The sequence below is a fragment of the Acipenser ruthenus genome, chromosome 26 (assembly GCF_902713425.1).
Source record: "Acipenser ruthenus chromosome 26, fAciRut3.2 maternal haplotype, whole genome shotgun sequence".
In the NCBI taxonomy this organism is placed as follows: Eukaryota; Metazoa; Chordata; class Actinopteri; order Acipenseriformes; family Acipenseridae; genus Acipenser; species Acipenser ruthenus.
Window position 1 is genome coordinate 22,829,505 of NC_081214.1, and position 21,946 is coordinate 22,851,450.

The 21,946-nt window shown below is 45.8% G+C and overlaps 1 protein-coding gene across 1 annotated transcript; it reads left to right on the top strand.

The window, feature by feature from the left end:
- Positions 1–1,856: 1,856 nt before the first annotated feature.
- LOC117411821 (phosphatidylinositol 3,4,5-trisphosphate 5-phosphatase 2B-like) lies at positions 1,857–21,647 on the top strand. The gene is made up of 27 exons (XM_059001384.1): positions 1,857–3,043; positions 5,374–5,437; positions 7,516–7,654; positions 7,931–8,093; positions 8,592–8,732; positions 9,046–9,133; positions 9,360–9,449; positions 9,573–9,695; positions 9,779–9,893; positions 10,001–10,101; positions 10,349–10,451; positions 10,678–10,874; positions 11,234–11,351; positions 11,678–11,774; positions 12,058–12,196; positions 12,279–12,378; positions 12,763–12,851; positions 13,527–13,608; positions 14,065–14,154; positions 14,386–14,499; positions 14,818–14,906; positions 14,993–15,080; positions 15,373–15,528; positions 15,941–16,022; positions 16,440–17,229; positions 17,646–17,761; positions 17,958–21,647. Exons 1-27 carry the CDS (start codon positions 2,907–2,909, stop codon positions 18,049–18,051), a joined length of 3,705 nt encoding a protein of 1,234 aa, XP_058857367.1. The 5' UTR covers positions 1,857–2,906; the 3' UTR covers positions 18,052–21,647.
- Positions 21,648–21,946: the final 299 nt, after the last annotated feature.

Sequence of the window (21,946 nt, forward strand, 5' to 3'; positions counted from 1 at the left end):
AGTAAGTCAACAAAGGTCTTTACTCCAGCAATCCCCTCATGAAGAAACAGTCTGTGAAAGATGCCAAGTCATGTAACCAAAAAAACAACGGGACAGATCATGTAATTGGGAGACAAAACAACAGGCTGTCTTTCATGATTTTCCAGCGGGCCATAGAAAGACCAGCACTGTCATTTTATTTTGTATCACTCAGAAAAGCTATTTATAAAATATTCAAATACCAAGGACCGAACGATATGGACCGCAATGCCAAATTATTTTTAAGCTCTGCACTCAATTCAAGGGGAAACCCCAGTGCGTTGTTTTTAATACATCTATTCAAATGATGCTTTTTATTGTACAAGAAAACGATAAGCAGCAGCAATAGAATCTGTTCTCACTGGGTTCTGAAGAGTTCCAAATATGATGCAGTTACAGAACCCCTAATGGTTTAGAACACAAAATAAGGGTTCCAGAGAGATCTTGAAACCACATGACTCTTTATAAAAAACACAGAGCCCTCTTGTCTAAGTGTGATCAAAAACTTGAAAACAGAAATACATTTACAATCCATCTGACCATATTCAATAAAAGACTAAAGTATTTTCAAAGTGATTCCTTCATTCTTTAAGAACTCCTATTTTTTTTAAAGGAGATAAAATCATGTTAATGTTACAAAATAGAAAACAAAACACCTTTGAAGTCCTTAAGAGAGCTTGGAATATATAAATGAAAGACTGGAGGATACCCTTAAAAGATTATGTGAAAAAGAAAGCTACAGTAGGTAATAAGCTTTCTTCCAAACGGTTAGACTCGCATTTAGGATTAGCTATCGTTTCAGTTATAAAAAACATTGCTGATCATTCAGGTGTGTTGACACAAAGTTTTGTCACCTTTCTATCGTGTTTCCTATGACACTGTCATGATTCTGTGAACATGAAAGCCAGATGTTCAGTATCAATATCACAAGTTCAAATGCTAGCTTCATAACTGTGCTTTTACACTGTATAGTGGTGTTTGCTGTGGTTTGCATGGCTCCTGGTCGTTTTTGATAAGGTATTTGTTTTTTTTCTATTTTCAGATTTTATCGAGTGAGCTGTGCGGTGATGCTCAGTGGAGTGAAAGGGTCCCAGCTGTGGTTTGATGCTTTGTGTTTTTATGGAGTGACTCTGTGGTTAGGGGGGTGAGTTTGGGCTGCGTTACTGAGGACTGCACACAGCCTGCTCCCCAGGAAGTGAGTGGGAAGGGTGGAGGGGGGGTACGAGGGGTATCTGCTGACTTCATTGCACTGCCCCCCCCAAGGTTAAAACAGCTGGGCAGACAGCCAGACTTCCTGTAGAAACCATAGCGCTATGAGAGCCTGAAAGAGGAGGGGTGGAGTAAAGACAGAAAATGGGACAGATATACAAACACATAGAAGCACAGAGAGAGAGAGTCAGAGACACGAGTTACAAAGGAGAAAGTGGGGAAAGATGAGAAGAGAGTGAGAAGGAGAGGTAGAACTAAAAGCAGAGAAGAACATCATGAAAGACTCAGTCAGGAGATTTGGGATCTGAAGAGCCAGGCAGCTGCAGAATGCTGGGCCTGAGATCTGCTGCAGGCGAGGGAGGGAGGGGAGAGGAGGAGAGAGAGAAGTACAAATGAAAATGTGAAAACTAAAAAGAGGGATGATCACATCCATATGGGGAGCTGCTGAGAAGGAAAACAGGAAGAGAACAGGCAGAGAAGGAAGGGGGGAGGAAAGACACAAGAGGAGGAGAGCAAAACTGCACAAAGAGAAAGAAAGTAAGAAAATGGAATGAAATACAAATTAAGAGAGGAGCCACTCTGAGCAGTGCTGGGGTTTGAAGGGGGGGGGGGGCACAGCTGATGGGGGAGGAGTTTCAAGGCTAGGTCTAGTGATGATGTGAACCCAGACTGTTTTCTATTTTTCTCTGAGCTCAAAGTGTCTTCCTCTCCCTGCGCCTGCATTCAGCCAGTGCTTCATTCTACAGACAGGGGCTCTTGAGGATCCATCTCTGCAGGACCCTGTCTGCCTGGACCGAGGTGGCAGTGCCCTGGCAATGAACCAAACTTACACCCCTCTTGTGGAGATGGACTGCCCTCACCTGGGGACAACCTAAAGAGTCTTTGTTTAAACAGGACTGATCCACTGAAGCAACAGGGATGTCTTAATCCCCATGTATGGGAATCTCGGGGGAACTGAAGACTAATTTCATTGAGTTTGCCAGTGCTAGTATGCATATTTTACTGTCCAGTCTGGAACCGACTTCTCGGCAATGGTGAAGATTTTAATTTGTGTGCAGAGTCTGGTCTCTATTTTACACCTGCATCCCAATTACACTTGCGTATATTCTCTTTGCATTGTTGTTTGGACAAAAAGTAACTAGAACTGGTCTCGGCCGCGCCTGATTACACAAAAGGATTCTGTAGAGCCCGAAATAAACACAGCAGGGCTGGGCTGTGAAGGGTTCTGGAGACACAGCGATGGTTCAGAAGCCAGCCAGGAGGCAGCACCATGCTGAGTGAAACAAGGCGGTCTTACATCGCTCTTCATGGTCACAGGAACTTACTTCAAGCAGCGATTGATCTGCTAGCCAAAGCTTTTAGCACATAAATACAAACTGCAACAAATACAAACTGCAATAAATGCAAACTGCAATACCGTCCACTGTCCTTGGGACCGCTTTTAAAATGGATGCACATCCTTGAGGGCAGGACAAGCAATAATCTTCTGCGGCAGAAATATTTACATTGTACCACTGGACTAAAGAAGCGGCTCCACTCAATCAAGCACACAGAGAAACGCTGAACTAGCATTGGGACCTGCACCAGTTCTCATTTCATTTTCTATTATTATTATTAGTAGTAGTGCACTGGTTCAGCCCGGTTCAGCTCAGTTCAGCCTGGTTCAGCCCGGTTGGGCCATGACGACAGCAGCCTGGTACCATCGTGATATCAGCCGGGTGCAGGCCGAGGACTACCTCGCCCGGGCCGGGAGGGACGGCAGCTTCCTGGTGCGGGACAGCGAGTCGGTGCCTGGGGCCTATGCACTGTGCCTGCTGTGAGTACCCAGCGCCAGGCTCGCTCTGTCTGTCTGTCTCCTGTGTGTGTGCTGTGAGTACCCAGCGCCAGGCTCACTCTGTCTGTCTGTCTGTCTCCTGTGTGTGTGCTGTGAGTACCCAGCGCCAGGCTCACTCTGTCTGTCTGTCTGTCTCCTGTGTGTGTGCTGTGAGTACCCAGCGCCAGGCTCACTCTGTCTGTCTGTCTGTCTCCTGTGTGTGTGCTGTGAGTACCCAGCGCCAGGCTCACTCTGTCTGTCTGTCTGTCTCCTGTGTGTGTGCTGTGAGTACCCAGCGCCAGGCTCACTCTGTCTGTCTGTCTGTCTCCTGTGTGTGTGCTGTGAGTATCCAGCACCAGGCTCACTCTGTCTGTCTGCCTGTCTCCTGTGTGTGTGCTGTGAGTACCCAGCACCAGGCTCACTCTGTCTGTCTGCCTGTCTCCTGTGTGTGTGCTGTGAGTACCCAGCACCAGGCTCACTCTGTCTGTCTGCCTGTCTCCTGTGTGTGTGCTGTGAGCCAGATGCAGTACTGGTACAACAGCATAAAACATTCCTACAACCCACTGGTCCCCTTTTAAGGTAGGACTGGAATCTAGCAGGTTGTTTTAAAGCGTGGTGTTTCTACAGCCTAATATTACCTGAACTGTGCACAGATGTTTAGAATTTCCTTTATAACACTATTTAGAGATGCAGTATGAATTATTTATAAGAGAACCATTGCTTTCAGTTACACAGTGGCTGCTGATTATCTTGATAATTATATACTGTTTTATGATTATTATTTTTTATATTAGGTGGCTCATGATTTGGCTGTAGTACAGTATTATGTTGTATTATATATGAATTGCAGTGCAATCATAAGAAGTAGAATCTACTGTATGTGCCGGTTTCTCTTGCTGAAATTCAAAGAACTTTCACAGTTTAACAGAGGTGCCAATGTATCAAACACAGGGTTCTCTCACTCTTCTGCTAGAGTTCCCTTCTGTTAATAAAAAGAGGTTATTCGAGTGTGCTGGGAGGATGCTGATTGTGTTCCTGTTTTATTTCCAATTAATTGAGCGTCCTTGAAAAAGTCACAGCACACTGAAGCCACCTGTCGATCCTTTCAGATGAAAATGACTGGGCTCAAGAGAAGAATGTGTAGCGCTCAGTGTGCCTCGTAGCCATAGGAGCTAGTTACACAATCAGGTCCTAGCTATGGTAATTGCAGAGTCACAGTTATATGCAATAAACCTGAATATGCAATAACCAGTAGAACAGAGACATTAGTTTTTTCACATTTTATTATGGTAAAGTTTTGTTCATTTTAAACTGACTGTACATTTTTAACAAATCTTTTCAGGCATTATTGTTGAAGATAATTATTCGAGCATCACTGCATGCAAAATGGTAGAGAATACACATGATTCTGCAGTTCAAAAAGCATGCTGATCCAAATTATTGCAATAACCAATATTGCTGTTAGTTTGGACTTTCCTACCAGTTCAATTTAGGCTACTGTTACATTCATGCCTCAAAAAGCATTCAAACTCAATTGGAAATACATTCCAACAGGATTCTTTTGACATTTTAAATGCTTACTATTGAAACAAAATATACAATTAGCTTAAAGAAATGTTTAATGAATGCATGTACAATGCAAAGATTGATTTTTTATAAACCTCAGCTCACTTTATCAAGCAGGCAAAAATAAATGAATCTCCAAAGAACACTCCAAAAGACTGAAACTGGATTCATATTTGGGGGGTGACTCCCAACAGAAAAACAAGCTATTCTGCAGCTGCAGTTTGAAATGCAGCTCCTCCTCATTGCTTTGGCAGCAGGAACAAAAACAGAGTCCAAACTGAGTGCTCTGGCCCGCCACAGCCAGCACACACACTTTCCACACAAACCCTGTCCAGCAACTCGCTCACGCTGCCAGCACTAGTCTTGGAATCCCTTTTTTTCCTTTGCTTTTTTTTTATTGTCTAAGCACGCAGCTGTTTTGGCAGGGATTTCTTACTGGGAGGGCCAGGGGGTGTTGAAAATCCTTGTAGATAAACAGTATGTGATGACTGCATTGTCCAGGGCATGCTTGTAAAGAGGAGTTCATGATGAATGCCTTGCAGTTAAAGGCTTCACCAGAATCATATGCAGGGAATCCGTAAACATAAATCTGACCAACAGCCAAGTAAGAATGAAAGAGTTATCTATTTATAAAGATGCAAAGAACTGACTAATAAAAGCCATATACAGATATCTACAATAAAATGGAAACTGTTGTCACATTCTCTCTCTCTCTCTCCCTCTCCCTCTCTCTCTCTCTCTCTCTCTCTCGCTCTCTCTCTCTCTAGGTTTCAGTGCCATGTTCACACCTATCGAATCCTGCCTGATGAGGAAGGCTTACTGGCTGTGCAGGTGAGTGCGCCACCTACTCTCTCTCTCTCTCTCTCTCTCTCTCTCTCTCTCTCTCTCTCTCTCTCTCTCACACACACACGCACGCACGCACGCACACACACACACACACACACACACACACGGTTGTCTTGCTGTCTTCCAGAGTGTAATAATTAGACAGCTACGCATGCAAACAAAACAAAAAGCAAAACATTTTCCTATTCATCCAGCTGGGAGCAGCACTGCTCAGTGAAAGGGCTAATATCTTAACACCGGGGGACATCGCTAATGGACTCCCATTATATGATTCTCAACTCCCCTTGCAGTGCATCTTTCAGGACATCATAACAATGTCAAACTACAGGGTGGATACTGCAATGGGGAATGCGTAATGCAAACTGTGTGTAAGCATCAAGGGCATCTCTTTAATGAGCTGCAGGTCTTGCTAATGAAAACTAGAGGAATTAAAAAAAAAAAAAACACCATAAAAGTAGACTGGGCTTCATTATGAGGCCAGTGCACAGTGCAGTGAGAATAAAACATTGGTATAGTCAATCAGTCAGATTCCGTTACTGTTTGCGATGGTGAAATGGGTGTGATTTGCTTCTTAGGTGTATAGTTCATGATATTAAACATATTTTCAGCACTGAGCCCTGCTCACAAAGTTTTAGGAACGATTTAAAGATATATAGCCTGTTTAAATGCATTAAATAAAGTTTAATATTTTTTGTTCCAGACTGTTCTTAAAGAATCCAACTGTTCTAGAAATGAACACCAGTCTAGAACACTTACATGGTGATTAAACTAAGGCACACCCTGTACAGTACAAGGTACAAAGACCCAACAAAGCCTTCATTTCAGGGCACGTCCAGCTAGGATTTATAAAATGCGTCTGTCAGTTGGCTGGCTGGACACATTGTGATAATTCCGGAAAGCTGATGAGGGTCCAAGCAAATCTGCTTCACTTGATGATAGGAACTTGATCAGGCTGTTCCAGTCCAAGCACCTCCATCCCATTACTGTGCTCAGATAATCTGCTTGTGTGTGTTACATTAATTAATTCACTTGGCACTTTATTTCTATATTTAAATTGGTCAGTTTGCAAACTTACAGCAAATGGTGTAAGTATAGTGCGAAAAAACGTAGTTAAAAGCAAAGTACAGTGCCAAGTTAGCATGCAAATTCATTGTGGTACATTTTCATTAGGGGACTTCTGTAAGTTCAAGGAATGGTACATCTGCTCTGCTAGCCGCGATTCTGCTTATGATTATTTGCGTTCTGGCTTTATTTAGTCCTGTTTGCATAAACCAGGAGAATTAATAGAACCGTGCTGAGAAAAAATCTGCAGTCAACACATTTCTGTAGAGGCTGTCGACCGCAGGGCACCGAGAGGGAAGCTCTCACGGTCTTTAAAGTGGGTTAGTGATTTCTGTAGCACGCTGGTTCACTCAGCATGGCTGCTATCTGGATCAGGATGTGGGGGGAGCTGGTGTTTATTTTATTTTGATATGGGACAGTCAGGCTTTTACACTAGAGCAAATTATTATTATTATTATTATTATTATTATTATTATTATTATTATTATTATTATTATTATTATTATTATATGCTAATTCTGTCAAGAAGGTAGAAATAAACCAGAAGAAAACGTTTTTGTTTACTAATTTTGTAACATTAGAAGTGACCTTTTCTGTTACTAATAAATGCGGTGCTAATTTTGAAAAAAACTTAAATATGGCTGCAAGTCTTATTTCAAAATAGGCTTTTTACTTGATTTATCTCATTTGGGCCAGATATACTCCAAAACGTCATCAGAGTGATTTTTTTTTTTTTTTTAGATAGTAAAAACACACTCAAAAATTTACCAACTCATTTAATTAAGGGGCTTGTGAGTAGTCTTAATTGTTTTAGAATTTTAAATTGTGTTCCCCCCCCCCCCCCCTTCAGATTAAAATAGCGGTATTATAACGCTAATGACGATTTGAAGTAAATGTCTTTGAGACTCATTGAGTGTGTTAGTCTTGTTCACAAAATGCTCCCTCGCGATGCAATCAGAAGCAGCCAGTCTGACAGCTGTGTTCTGTCGTCTTCTCTGCAGACGACGCAGGGGGTGCAGGTGAACTGTTTCAGGACGCTGGCGGACCTGGTTCAGAGTTACCAGCAGCCCCGCAAGGGCCTGGTGATCCCTCTGCTGTACCCCGTGGGGAACGACAGCGAGCCCGGAGACGACGGCACAGGTAAGGGAGGGACGCTGGCTGAGAGCTCTTTGGAGAATTAAATACAGTTTGAAATGTGTGTTTCACGAATACCAAATTTCAGTTAATGTGTAAAATAATCCGCTTGAAACAGCCCACTCTTTTTGCAGTTGGGAGTGATATAGCAATTGCAATGGAGATTTTCTTGAGCAACGATGTTTGCAAGATGAATACAAGACTTTAGCTGTGAAAGTGGTTCTTTCTACTGCTCTTCCTGGTGTCTTTCTCACCTCTTTGCTAATCGTTGTATTTCCCCAGATGGCGAGGATGAGAGACCCGGTCCAGTCTGGTCCCAGAGTGCAGTGCAGGCCAGTCCCAGCAGTGCTGGTGCAGGGGAATCTTCTCCCTCACCCCCGCACCCTGCACAGACCTCCATCCCTTTCCTCCTCCAACAGAGGCTGCAGGAGATGGGCCCCCCCAGGTACATGCTGGTTTGAGACGGACCCCCAACTGCTTTGATTCCCCAGTTACTAGAATGCTGTGCCACCTGGTGTGCCCAGGAGAAAAGCATAGCTTCCACATGACCCCGTTCTTCTATTGAAATCGTTTTTTTTGTAAAGCATTTTAAACAAAATAACATTGGTGTAATGTTCAGAGGTTTGAAAAGAAAAACACAAACTCTGACTGTGTTATATATTCAGTTTACAAAGCCTGATCACTAACACCACACATAACAGTATAACAAATGATATTAACCTTGTTTCTGAAATACATTTTTTAAATGGTTCAACTGTTATTTCTCCTGATATCCCATCGCAGTGAATAGCTGCATCTCCATTTTAAACCTGTATACTGTCCAGCTTCTCATGGGATTGCAATTACCCTTCCGATGACCATACAATTAAAACCTTACAAAGGCTGCTGGGAGATCCAGCACTGCAGATGGTTCTGATTGGCTGCTGTGCCCCTGTAATTACAGCGGGGCGAGCGATCTGATTGGCTTGGCGAGTGAGTACCTGCGCACCCAGCTACACCTGGACCTGGAGGGAGTGAGGAACGGGAACTCGAACCTACAGCACTTCAGCAAGGCTCTGGGGGCTGCCTGCGGGGGGCTGCACAGGTAACAACACAGAGAGATAGAGGCACAGTGTGAGTCTATACCAACACGTTGCTGGATCAGAGACCACAGTGTATCTCTATACACAGAGTGGCAGAGGGCAGCGTGTGTGTTACATGAGGCTATAAACACATCTAGGGCATTTGATGGAGAAATACAAATACAAGGAGTGTTCTTGACCAGCTAACCTGGTCATCTTTAAAAATCTAGAGCTTGAGAGCCACGGTTATGCCAAACAGATGTGTGTTGCTCTTGTCAAGGTACTCTTGTACTAAACACACTGTTGTTTCTCCTGGTTCCTGCTCCCTGCCCTCAGTGAGATTGACCTAACCCTGTCCAGTCTGGAGACCCTGGCCAAAGTGTTTGACGACCCAAGCCCGTCCCTGACCTTGGCTAAGACACAGGTAGGACGTGCTTTATTAATTTACACCACCTTTTGAAGTAGTAGTAGTAATATCCTCTATTTAATTTGCTCTTCATAAAATCTATATCTGTATCTGTGGAAAAAAGCCCCTCTGGCAAAATGTGTGCCCTGTAGTGGGCACATGCGGAATACAGCTTGTGTTAGAAACGATTAACCACGTGGACCTGTCATGCGCTTTCTCTAACCTCTCTCCACTCCCCTCACAGGGTGTGCCAGGAGGGGGAGACTCAGATCTGGGGAGCCTCATCACTAAGATCTCCTCCCTGAACAGCCTGCTGTCCTCACTGGAGAGAAAGGTACTGGGATAAAAAAAGGAATAAAGAAACAAACGAAATTCAACAAACCAGCAATCCAGTTTGAAGAGAGGGCCCCTAACTGTGGGTGATGGCATTCTCTCACTTGTTCGTTTTCTTGGTCAGGTGCTGAAGGCCCTACAGGAGGCAGTGTCCAATCACAGCCTGACAGTGCCGCCAGCCCCGCCCACTGGGACCGCCCCCATCGCTCGCAGAAACGCCAGAGTCACGCCTGTTCACACCTTCCAGGTGATCTTTCTACCTGTTTGAATGCTTTGATCAGGTCAGTCTGTCTGGGGAAGGTGTGTCACTCTGTCTGTCTGTCTGTCCAGGTGAAGGTGGCTCGTGCTGGCAGGCTGGCTCTGCATATTGATGTGGACGGCGGGAGGCTGATCTTCGATAAGAGACCCGGGGCCTCACACGAGGAATGCGTCTCGCACGACAAGAGTGAGCGCGCGTTTATTATTATTATTAAAACACATTCTCCTTCTTGTTATCTGTAATCCGTCTCTCTCCCTCTCTCTCTCTCTCTCTCTCTCTCTCTCTCTGCTCAGTCCTACAGCTGGTGAAGTACCGGAGTGCTCAGAACCGGCTCCGGATGGTCCTGGACTCCCAGAAGAACCAGCAAAGAGAGGTCATGTTTGAAAACGCCCGGGTGAGTACGGGACTATACAACAGCAACACTGAAAACTAGATCCTTTCCCTTTTCCGAATGGTTAATTACAGCACATTCTTTTCATCTCACTACCCTACATCTCAAACGCATGGTGTGAAATCCTTGAACCTGTATCTTTCTTCTGGTGGGCAGAGCGCCATTGCAAGACCACACCTGATCCCTGCTCGCGATGGCTCTGGTTCAGTAAGTGATGATTCCAATGCCTGTGTTCTCGGTCTCTCTGCAGAAGAGGGAGGCGTTCTGCCAGCTGCTCCAGCTCATGAAGATGAGGCACTCCAAGCAGGACGAGCCCGATGTCATCTCTGTCTTCGTGGGCACCTGGAACATGGGTAACCCTGGGGATGGGGCTCTGCTTCCAGGAAGAGCAGAGGACCCTGGGGTCTCTGTCAAAATCATTTACAGACCAAATCCACGCTAAATTCATTCAGAACAGCCTCTTTACATAAAGTCTTATTATATGTGCTTCTGTGTCCCTCATGTGTGACCAAACCTATCTTAAAATGCTTAAAAAATATACTAATGTTTCCTCTCCTCTCTCTCTCTCCCCCGCCTCAGGCAATGCCCCTCCTCCCCACGGCCTGACCTCCTGGCTCACCTCGACTGGTCTGGGACGGGTGCAGGACGAGACCACAGCGGCGCTGCCCCACGACGTCTATGCCATCGGGACGCAGGAGAACACTCTGGGCGAGCGGGAGTGGGCCGAGCACCTGAGGGGGGCGCTGCGGAGCATCACTGACATCGACTTCAAACTGGTCAGCAGCGTTCAACACAGGGGGGCTGTACAGTGTGTAAAGCAGAGCGGTCAAGCTGACCTTTTGTAGTTCACCAGATTCAGCATGACTTCAAAACAGCCTACTGGGCATGCAATCAATGAAGGTCTGTTTCACACCTTGATAGAGGGCCAAGAGAACACCATCTAACAACCCAACCGTTGGCATCTCCAAAATTCACTGGGACCCAAAGGTGCTATATGCTGTAGTGGGGGAGGGTTTTCCATCCGGAGAAACTGATTTTTATTGGCAGAATGCTGCCGACTGGTACTGGAAAGGGTCTTTCCTGCAGAGTGCCAGTCTCTGCTGTGACGGCCTGCATGTCCGTGTCCCTCCTGCAGGTGGCGCTGCAGACTCTATGGAATATCAAACTGGCGGTGCTGGTGAAGCCAGAACATGAGCACCGCATCAGCCATGTGGGCACCTCGAGTGTGAAGACTGGCCTGGGCAACACGCTGGGTATGGGAGAGAGTGTTGCAACGTGTGTGTGTGTGTGTGTGTGTGTGTGTGTGAGTGTGTGTGTGAGTGTGTGTGTGTGTGTGTGTGTGTGTGTGTGTGTGTGTGTGTGTGTGTGTGTGTGTGTGTTAAAACGGGTATCATATTTGTTACAAAGTGGAATTGAGTTTTTTCATTGTGGACGTCGTTCTGGGTTAAGGACACTGTACTTTCTGTTGCTGGCCCTGGGTCAGTTGGTATAATTTGTGTGTCAGATAGGTTTGACATTGCTGTAGACTCATCATCCCAGGATAATGGTTCTCAACAAGCTGCTGCCGCGTGTGTTTCAGGGAATAAGGGAGCAGTCGGTGTCTCCTTCCTCTTCAACGGGACCTCCTTTGGCTTCGTCAACTGCCACCTCACCTCCGGCAGTGACAAGACAATCAGGTAAAAACGACAAAACTGACCTCTAACAGGATAATAACACAAGCTTGACGAGAAGCCCCTGGCTGCCCAGGCTGTTGAGACATTGATGAAGACGTTATAGTGTTCCTTTAGTATTACGACACAAACTACCTGTATTATGGATGAACTACATGTATTATTAGCGTAATATATGTGGAATATACGTTATTTTGTTAGAGGCTGCCTGTTTCAGGTAGCGACACCCCTTCACAAGGTTTCTGTCTGTTTGTTTGATGAATAGTTCTGTGGTTTTCCAAACCTGCAGGCGGAACCAGAACTACCAGGACATCTTGCGTCTCCTGTCTCTGGGGGACAAGCAGCTGAGTGCCTTCGACATCAGCCTGCGCTTCACTCACCTCTTCTGGTGCGGAGACCTCAACTACCGACTGGACCTGGACGTGGAGGTACACCCCTGTCTGTCTGTCTGTCTGTCTAGAGCCAGCGCCACACTCCTCTAACTCTGAGACGCTGTGTCGCCCCCTGCAGGAGATCCTGAGACACGTCACTAAGCGGGAGTTCGAAGAGCTGATGTGTGCTGACCAGCTGACCCGCGAGCGCGACAAGAGGAAGGCCTTCCTGCACTTCAGTGAGTGGAGCGCCCTTTTTCTCTTCCTCTCGCACTGTGACTCTCCTTCCCCTTCTCTCTCTGGCTTTGTAAAAACCCTGGTAAACGGTGGTAGTCTTTGTTCAGTGGATAAAAGCTTGGTAAACAGCAGGGAGTTAACCAAGGTAAAGTGTTACAGGTCTACATAAAGAAATCCAACCAAATGAGTTAGAAGTGATGATGCCTTGTGTTCCTTTGCACCGTTGTGAGGCTTGCAGACAGTCTTTATTCTAGTGCATGTCAAATAACACCAGACAAAGTGGATTTACTGCCATCCTCTGCTCTGACCAGCCAGTAAATCCCTTTCAATACCTCTGAATGGGAGTGAGCAGCACCCCCGGTTAATTTGGCGTTCTCTTTCTGCAGATGAAGAGGAAATCGCATTCCCGCCCACCTACCGTTACGAGAGGGGGTCCCGGGACTGTTACCTGTGGCAGAAATACAAGACCACTGGGGTGAGGCCCCTACACAGTGATCACAAATTACAAGACGCACACATTTCATTCTGTATTACAAACCTTGAGGCGCATTGAGACGCAAAACTCCAGGTGCTTTTGCTCAGAAACTACCCCACGCAATACTTCTGTCAGTTCATGGTAGTACTGTCTCCACTGTAGTATCGTGGCTCAGTCAATGGTGTTGTAACTTTTTGGTATCATGATATATTGTGGGCACTGTTATATTTCCCAACACTCCTCAGAGTGCTTTGATATACTTTGAGAAAGAAAACATCAGCTACACTCCTACAATTCAAAGAAGTGAAGTAAAAAATCCACTTTCATATGTCTTACTACTCCAAGTTTGATAAGCGTAGCCACTGGTTCCCCTTTTGTTGCTGTTCTTTGCTTTTTTTATCTGTCATAATATAATGCTCATAATAAAAAACACAAGGCTGCTTTCTGGTACCCAATCTCTTTGTAGGCTGTAGGTCACATGGGCTGATTGAAGCCAGACCATTAGAGAGTTAACTGACCTACAACACAGGAAGTGAATGATTAAGCATTTGAAATATGTGCACACCCCGCAGTGTATAATACATCTGAGATTTATAAAACATGTGTTAGAAGTGCTTTCAGGTGGACAGCAGCTGGACAGTAACGTGAGTCTCTTTCCGTTGTCTCTGTCTGAAGGTGCGGATCAACGTCCCCTCGTGGTGTGACCGCGTGCTCTGGAAGTCCTACCCGGAGACACACCTCGTCTGCACCTCCTACGGTAAGTCTGTGCCGAGCCACTAACGCAAGAGCCAGGTCATGAGAAAGAGAAATCATTGTGCTTGTATTCTTGTTGATAGAGAATCACGCTTGCTCAGATATTCCCAGAAGCAGACACAGTGATTGGAAATGACACGTTTACATGATTTCAGCAAACCAGGAAGTGATGATGGCATGGGCCTAGCTCAGGACAAGCTGTCCAGGTCATCAGATCAAAGTCACGTTTTGAAGAATTTTACGGCCATATAAGATGTTCCCCTCATGAACAATAGTTGAAAAGAAACACAGCAAACACATTCAAAATGCATTCAAGACTGTCCTTAAAAGAAGTCCTAATGCTAACTTTTATTGTTTATTTCCTATGATGTAATACCAATACAATATCAAATCAACGTGACCCAATGGGCTGCAATGGGTTCCATTTCATACCCCCTGGAATTCTTCTCCTGTTCTTCAGGCTGCACTGATGACATCACCACCAGCGACCACTCCCCTGTCTTTGCCTCATTCCAGGTCGGAGTGACATCACAATTCATCTCAAAGAAAGGTGAGGCCACGCCCCCTATTCCCCAATCTGTAGAGCTGAGTAGACAGTGCCCTATTTGGCAGCATACAGTTTAAACTCTTAGGGAGATAGCCTTTAAGCCAAGTAGACAAACGTTTTCGTAAGTGCACTGGAAAGAAACCCTAGAGATATCATCTGCCCCCTGCAGGTGAGGCTGTCCTTTACAGTCTTAGCCAGTCAGGGGTCCCATTTGTCCTCTCTCTTCCTGTGCAGACCCGGGTTTGAGTGTGGAGCGAGCCTGCATTGAGCTGGATGGGATTGAAGCCATTGTGAAGACCGCTAGCAAATCCAAGTTCTTTATTGAGTTCCACTCCTCCTGCCTGGAAGGTAGGGGGCGCTGTTTGGTTGCCATTACAACAACAATGAGATACTGTTTGTGTGGGTTTAAAGGATGCATTTGTAAAATCGTAGCAATTGTAATTCCCAAACAAATAAGAATTTAAAACTGCTTACAAGAGCCCTCAGTTCAATGTGTGAGTACTTTATTTCAGGCTTAGTAACTTTATTAATTGTGCTGCTGATGATTCGGTGTAAAGACCTCTGAGAATCCAGCTCAGGGCATCACACAGTATGTTTCTGCTGTGACCCTCTCTTATGCCCCCTGGATCTGATGGAGGTATTGCTGCTGTCCTGTGCCCTGTACAGAGTTCAGGAGGTCGAGTGAGAATGATGCTCAGAGCTGTGAGGTGACCGGATTCCTGAAGCTGGGCTGGTCAGCCAAACAGCTGCCCAAGGTGAGCAGAGATCCATGCGTGCAGCACTGCGTCAGTGTGGCTCCAGTGGTGCAGTACAATGATTATATTACACCCCCTCTCTTCAGCTCACCCCGATCCTGCCTGACATGGAATACCTCCGGGATCAGCACATGCTTCTCTCTGTCAAGTCCTGCGATGGATATGAGTCATATGGTCAGTGCAGTTATTATCAGCCTTGTCATTCCATACCATGGTAATAGAAAATGAATCCTGGGGTTCCTATTCAATTTAACAATACTTATTTACAGCTTAACTCCCAACTTCTTACAGATCCGGTCACAGCTGTTAGATGAATTTCTGCTGCATTGGAATGGATTGTAAATGTCTTGACTAGAATCTATCAGCTATTCAGATGCCATTCCTATGATATTCCATGTGTACATTTGCAAGGCATTATAGAGCTGTGTGTCAATGCTGTACGCCTTGGCTCTGCCTCCACCTGCAGGTGAGTGCTGCATTGCGCTGCGTTCCCTCATCGGCAGCACTGCCCAGCAGTTCGAGATGTTCCTGACTCACCGTGCTGAGGAGATGGGCTCCATACGCGGGCGTATCCGTGTTTGCGTGCCGAAGGACCGGCGCGGAACGAGAGAGAGGATCTACGGTAATCCCAGTCACTCAGATGCACACCTCATTGGGGCTGTGCTGTTTGCAGAATGCAGATCCTTTCAGAAGGTTCCTCTTTTTGAAGTTGCTGTTTTCAAACTTCCATATTGAAGCAGATGCATCCTGAGTCAATGACATGCCGGGCAGACCACAGGGGTGATGCTATGGTTAAGACTTCCTTGCCTCGGATGAGTCACGTCAAGACACTACAGTGTACATGCATTTGAACTTGATTAGAGCTGATAGGCAGTGTGGCTATGGGGATTAGAGAGGAGTGACTGAGAGGCAGTGTGGTCTGTTTTCTTTTAGTTTCACTGCTGGTATCAGTCTGTCTATGTAGCTATTGTTAAAGTGTTTTCATGTGCTCTATTTTTCGCCTCTTTGCTTCTCTGAATGCTCGTCTCCTGCAGAGTGCTTCTGCCTTGAGAAGGATGAGAATGGGGAGATGAGAGGCGGGCTGTCTCCCCGGACACCCCTCAGCCATGGTGCAAGGTGAGGTGCGCGGTATTGCCCTACACGCTGACAGGAGTACATTGTCACAATTGTTTTCCATGTATGTGATATTCCGTTAGAATCAAAGGCTCCTGGTTTGAAAGCAGTTTTGCTTCAGTACCTCCTTGTGACCACAAGGGGGTGGTAAAGCTTGGGTGAATTTGTGGACAGCTTTTGAATGTCTAATACTACAAAATGAATGTTCACAAGGTTCACAGCAATGAACAGGCATGCTTATATTGCTTTCTGAAGGTGCAGTATAGGGATCGCTGTGGATAGCTTTATAAATAATATTTGAAGGTAGAATTGTGATGGCAGACCACAATGTAATTTTTAAATGCTTAGTAGTCACAGCTCCAGCCCCAGTGCTCTGCGCTATCACAGCGGTAACTCTTTCCTTGTTTCTTGTTTCTACAGTGCTCCTGTCTCCTCTGAAACCCCCAGCAGCTACACCAACCCTGCCTACTTCATATTCGAGGCGGTCGTCCCGCCACAGAAAGGGCCCCCAGAGGGGGGGCGAGCTCCACCAGCCAGTGAATCCCAGCCAGTGTGGCGCAAAGACCCCACACTGCACCCCAAACTGCTGACCCAGGACAGCAAATCCCCTCGCAGAGCCAACTTTGCTGAAATTGAAATCCCGGGGTACCCCCCACACTACCGGAGCCCCCGAGAATGCACATCGCAGCCTGGCTCCTCCTACCAGCTCTTCCCTGCCAAGGACCGAGCCCCAGTGAGCACAGCCCAGCCCAGGGCAACCCCAGAGACTAGCCTGTATAGCGACCAGTCCTTACAGTACAATGCCTCTTTGTGTAAGGATCTGCCCTCTCCGAATAAGGACCAGCAGAACTACTATATGAAACATGCTGGTGTGTATGAAGACCAGTCTTCATTCTATAAGGACCCGCACAAGCTGAATAAGGACCCGCCCCTTTTCTATAAGGCCCAAGTCAAGGCCCTGCCTCCGAGGCGCTCCCGACCCGAGGCTGCCCCCTGGATCGTGGAACCTCAGTTTGGAGGCAGCGCGGGAGACCACTCCCTCACCGCGCTCCAGATCGCCAAATCACTCAGCGAAGTGGACTTCCAGCCAATCGGAAGCGAGTATTCAGTCCCCAGGGGGCGGGGGCGGGGTCCGGTGTATGGAGTCCCTGCCTTCTCTGATGTGTGGAGTCGAGGAGGCTGCTGGGAACCCCACCCAGCACAGCGAGAGGTATTGACAGAAACATTGTTACTGTTATTGTAGGGCCTTTAATCTTGACGTTTCATTTTAGGTGGTTCATCAGAGCGTGCGAACGATACTGTACTGATAGCCGACAGCGAAACAGTCAAACGCTTTTCCATTAACATGAAGCTCTAAAATACCTTTTTTGTTACCTAATTAGATTAATAGGTTCACAATTAGTTTTTTAACGAATAAAGCTGATAATGCAACATTCATAATCGATTAAATCCCTTAACTATTATTATTATTATTATTATTATTATTATTATTATTATTATTATTATTATTATTATTATTATTAATAATAATAGTAGTAGTAGTAGTAGCATTCGTATCATTGCTGTTGCTGTTGTTATTTCTGATGTCGGCGCTTCATGATGTTGTCTGTCGCCCCCTGTGTGCAGGCGCTGTCAGTGCGCGGTGTGCCAGGGACAGTGGGGGAGTGGCTCAGGGTGCTGGGGCTGCAGCGGTACGAGACAGGGCTTATCCTGAAGGGCTGGAATGAGCTGGAATACTTCAGGTGAGGGGCCGTCGACTCCTGGGGCCAAAAGGGCTCCCGTCCTAAAGATACTTGCTTTCCATCCCAGCCCAGCAGGGGGGACGGGTTTCAATGGAAACCACAACTTCTGCTGAAAAGAAGACTATCCGAGTGACTCTGAGCAGGGTGCTACTGGGAGTGCCTGATCTAACGGAATCGTTTCCTGTTTTGTTTGCAGTGACATCACTGAAGAGGATTTGCTGGAAGCTGGAGTGAGGATCCCCGCCCACAGGAGGGTGATCCTGGAAAACCTTCGGGAAATCTGGGATTAGCGATTGGGATTTGTGCAAATAACAACTGCAGTAGGAATGACCTCTTTCCCATCGTGGCTCATGTGTCTGTGCTTGAATGAGCCGAAGAGACTATCATTGGCGCTCTGCACGTTTTTATTCTTCCCTATGTTGGAGAGATATTGCCTCCCTGTGGCCTGTTATCTGTTCACTGAGAAATAGACATCCAGTTGCTGAAATCCTCCTTATTAAATTGCATTCAAGTGGCTGTGGTTGGTTTCATCATGCAGACAGCCAGGCTTATCCCAGTACATCCCCTGGGCCCCCTGCGCCTTGCATCATCTGTTTCTGATATCTCCTACTGTTTTGAAATGAAATATCACATTTACCTTTTATTCATTTCCAGTTCAAGTGTGTGTATTTCTTTATCAGGGATTAGCGCTAACCTTGTTTCACAGCCACTCTTGTAATTACATCTCAGTCCCAATTCATTTGAAAGCTAGTGAGTGTTTTTTGCGCAGTGAAGTAATCTGGCACCACTGTAGGTGGCTGTCTTGTAAAACAGAGCCGTCTAAACGCAGCTCACTGCTACCACCCCTGCGCTGACTCAGGAGCGGCGAAGACTAACACATACTGTCCTCCGAAGCGTGTGCCGTCAGCCGACCGCTTCTTTACACTCTGCAGACTCACCGTGCAGCCGCCTCAGAGCTACAGCGTCGGAGGACAACGCAGCTCTGGGCAGCTTACAGGCAAGCCCGCAGGTGCCCTGCCAGACTACAGGGGTCGCTGGTGCGCGGTGAGCCGAGGACACCCTGGCCGACCTTGTGTAAAATAGGACCCAGTTCAATTAACACAAACGATGTGTTAGTCGAATCAAAATAAAAAAAAAAAACAGCTCCACATTTACAACATATGGTGTGAGAAGATGTTTGAGCGAGCTATTTTGTCAGTTTGAAGTTCAAATTGTTAATCTGTCTAGAAGAATGAGAAAACCTTTCAAATGTGGCAGACGGTATGGCAGGTAATGAAACCCCAAAGAAACCCAAACCTGCGAACAGCCCCTCCCAACTCGAGTCGTCAAGGAAACTGTGTTTGACTGCTCTCTATGGTGATGTCACTCTTAGTTTATTGAGTGGAAGCTGGTGCTAAACATATGGGCACCGTGTAGCCATGACGGCAGCAGCAATCTGTCGGACTCAATAAAGATGGTAATAATACAGGGTGGATCCAAGATCTCTGATACAATCGAAGATAACCCAGCCACAGCTCTTTGTTCACCTGTATCCGGGGGAAGATCGTTCTAGGAGGGGTGTGGAAGGGACACTGTGCCAGTTGTTAGGGTGGCTCCCGTGCAACCAAAGAAATCAGGGGGCGGTTAGACTGTAGTGCGTGTAAGTACCTGATAGGAGCACTTGACTGATGCAGAGATGCATTAAGGTGGCTTGTTTCATCTGCCTGCCCCAAATCATTCAGATTTCATAATGATATATACACAAATATTAATATGTTTCAAATCTTACTGCTTCATAGAATAACAACTGGATCATTGCTTTCCCAAGGAAGCAAGGTACCGGCAGTCCGTGTAAGTCCTGATTTCATGTCAATGTCATTCAGGATTCAAGTCCTGCTCATTGAAGTTCAGGTCTTGATAATCTGAAGCCCCTGCCATCTCCCCCATGCAGGGGTGTCCTATCCACCCGCACTAATGCAGGGCAGCATGGCATGTTTCTATGTGCCTTTGACACTTTGGATTAACACGGTAATACATAAAACTGAGCTGCTTCCAAGAACTCCAGTTCAGATGCAGGTCAGTGTGGAGTTGTTAATCGTTTAACTCTTACTGTAGGCGCCCTTCTTTTGTAAAAGATAATATTCCCAGTGATAAATGAAGTTCATACTTTAGATAAATGTCAAGTTGTGTTTGTGTGTTCGTGGCTTCCGTGTTCATCCCCAAACAGGCCATAGCTTTTTGTTCCCTTATCTTTTGATAGTTCGATGGAGGAGATAAGAGGGTGGCTGGGAGAGTCACCTGTTTGTGTTCAGTCTTTATCTTTATGGGAGTGTGTCAGACGCAGGCAGTAAAACACGTTTTACACAATAATGTCCTTTCTCACCAAGCTCTGTCACAAATGGAAATCTTTGCCTCTTTAATGGTTCTGTGTTGGATTGCTGGAGCGCGTGACTGGTGCTGTACTGCTTCCCAGCGTCGCCCCAAGCTGCCCTGCTATACTGTCTTACACTAAGAATGTTTTACAAGGGAGGTTAACAAGTCTTTCGATGTGTATTAATACAACTGAAGAAGCAGCACAGCCCTGAATAGACAGTGATGTTTTGTTTTACTAAACTTCTGCTCTGGTGCAAAATCATTCTTTTCAAATGAAAATCAAAGGGTAGGCAGGCAGGCAGGCAGGCAGGCTACGAAACACAGGATCAGGTTGAGGAAGCAATCCTCAGCACATTCACATGATCTCATCATCAAATTCCCTTAATCAGCAAGCCTGCCGCTTCTCAAATTCAGTAACACTTTGCAGCTGGTGTTATCTGAACTTGCAACATTGATTGACAAAGGCTCCGTCCATTGGAAACACTGCAGAAAGTGTGTAATTATGCTTATACACTGTAAACATTTCAAAATAGAAAAAGGGGTGATTTTCAAATACGCACACAGTACCAGCCACCTAGAAAATCCAGATACACTGACAGGGGAAACGGGGAGCAGGACAGTGACTTTAGCAGATAGAAGTGTAGCTGTAAGGAACTGATTGGAATCGTAATGGAAGGGGCTTAAGAACCTCTTGTTGAATTCATCTTGGACGGTACTGGGAATTATATGAGTGACTCAGTGTCCTCTATGATTTTTTTTTTTCTGGTTACCAAAATCAGATAAATAGATGACTTAAACACATCTATCTTCAGTTGTGGAGCTCAACGAACCTGCCGTCCAAGGGAAGTGTGAGTGAGCGTTTTAGGTCAGCAGCAGTTACTGATTAAAAGTGAACGCCTGACCCCTCAGTAGGTGAATTCCAGGTGCTATCTGCAAGGGGTCATTGACTTTCTCATAGGTGAATGATTGAAACAGTCCTGGCAGGCTGTGTCCTCTGATAAGTCAGCCCCTGCTCTCTGAATCCAGCTGCTCTATGTTAGGAAGTGTAAGCACCATCGATTCAGCAGTGTGGAGTAGTGGTTAGGGCTCTGGACTCTTGACTGGAGGGTTGTGGGTTCAATCCCCGGTTGGGGACACTGCTGCTGTACCCTTGAGCAAGGTACTTTACCTAGATTGCTCCAGTAAAAATCCAACTGTATAAATGGGTAATTGTATGTAAAAAAAATAATGTAATATCTTGTAACAATTGTAAGTCGCCCTGGATAAGGGCGTCTGCTAAGAAATAAATAATAATAATCGATTGCACAGGAAAACTGAAGAAAGTGGCAGCTGGCTCCTGTTGCTATGAAAACTCTGATGCAGCCTACGTTACATGTATCTACAGCGTGGCAGGCAGCGACTGAAGAGCAGCTGCTGAACTCGAAGATCCTGAACACAGTTTATGAGTAACTGCATTTACAAGAAGAGCCATTTACTGTAAGAGCCCCCTGAGAAAAACGGTCAAAAAAGAAAGTGAAACGTGGAACTCCTTGTTTGTGTTAATAAACACCCCTGTTTACTGTTTCACTCTGGCTAGTCTTCTGCTAATGTGGTGCTCCTCTCGTGAATCGGTTCCTTGTTCCTGTCAGGGGTTCGAGAGCGGGGCTCTTTTTAATCACTCAGATCTTGTGAATTTTTTTTTTTTACTTTTTACTGTAGGTTGAAATTGATAACCATCAATCTGCTTCCTATTGACAGTGCTGCAGTATACACTTGTTGCAGTTCGTCCCACTACATGCTAATGAATGCCTTATCTCCACGAATAGAGTTGAATAGAAAAAAACAGTTGAGTGA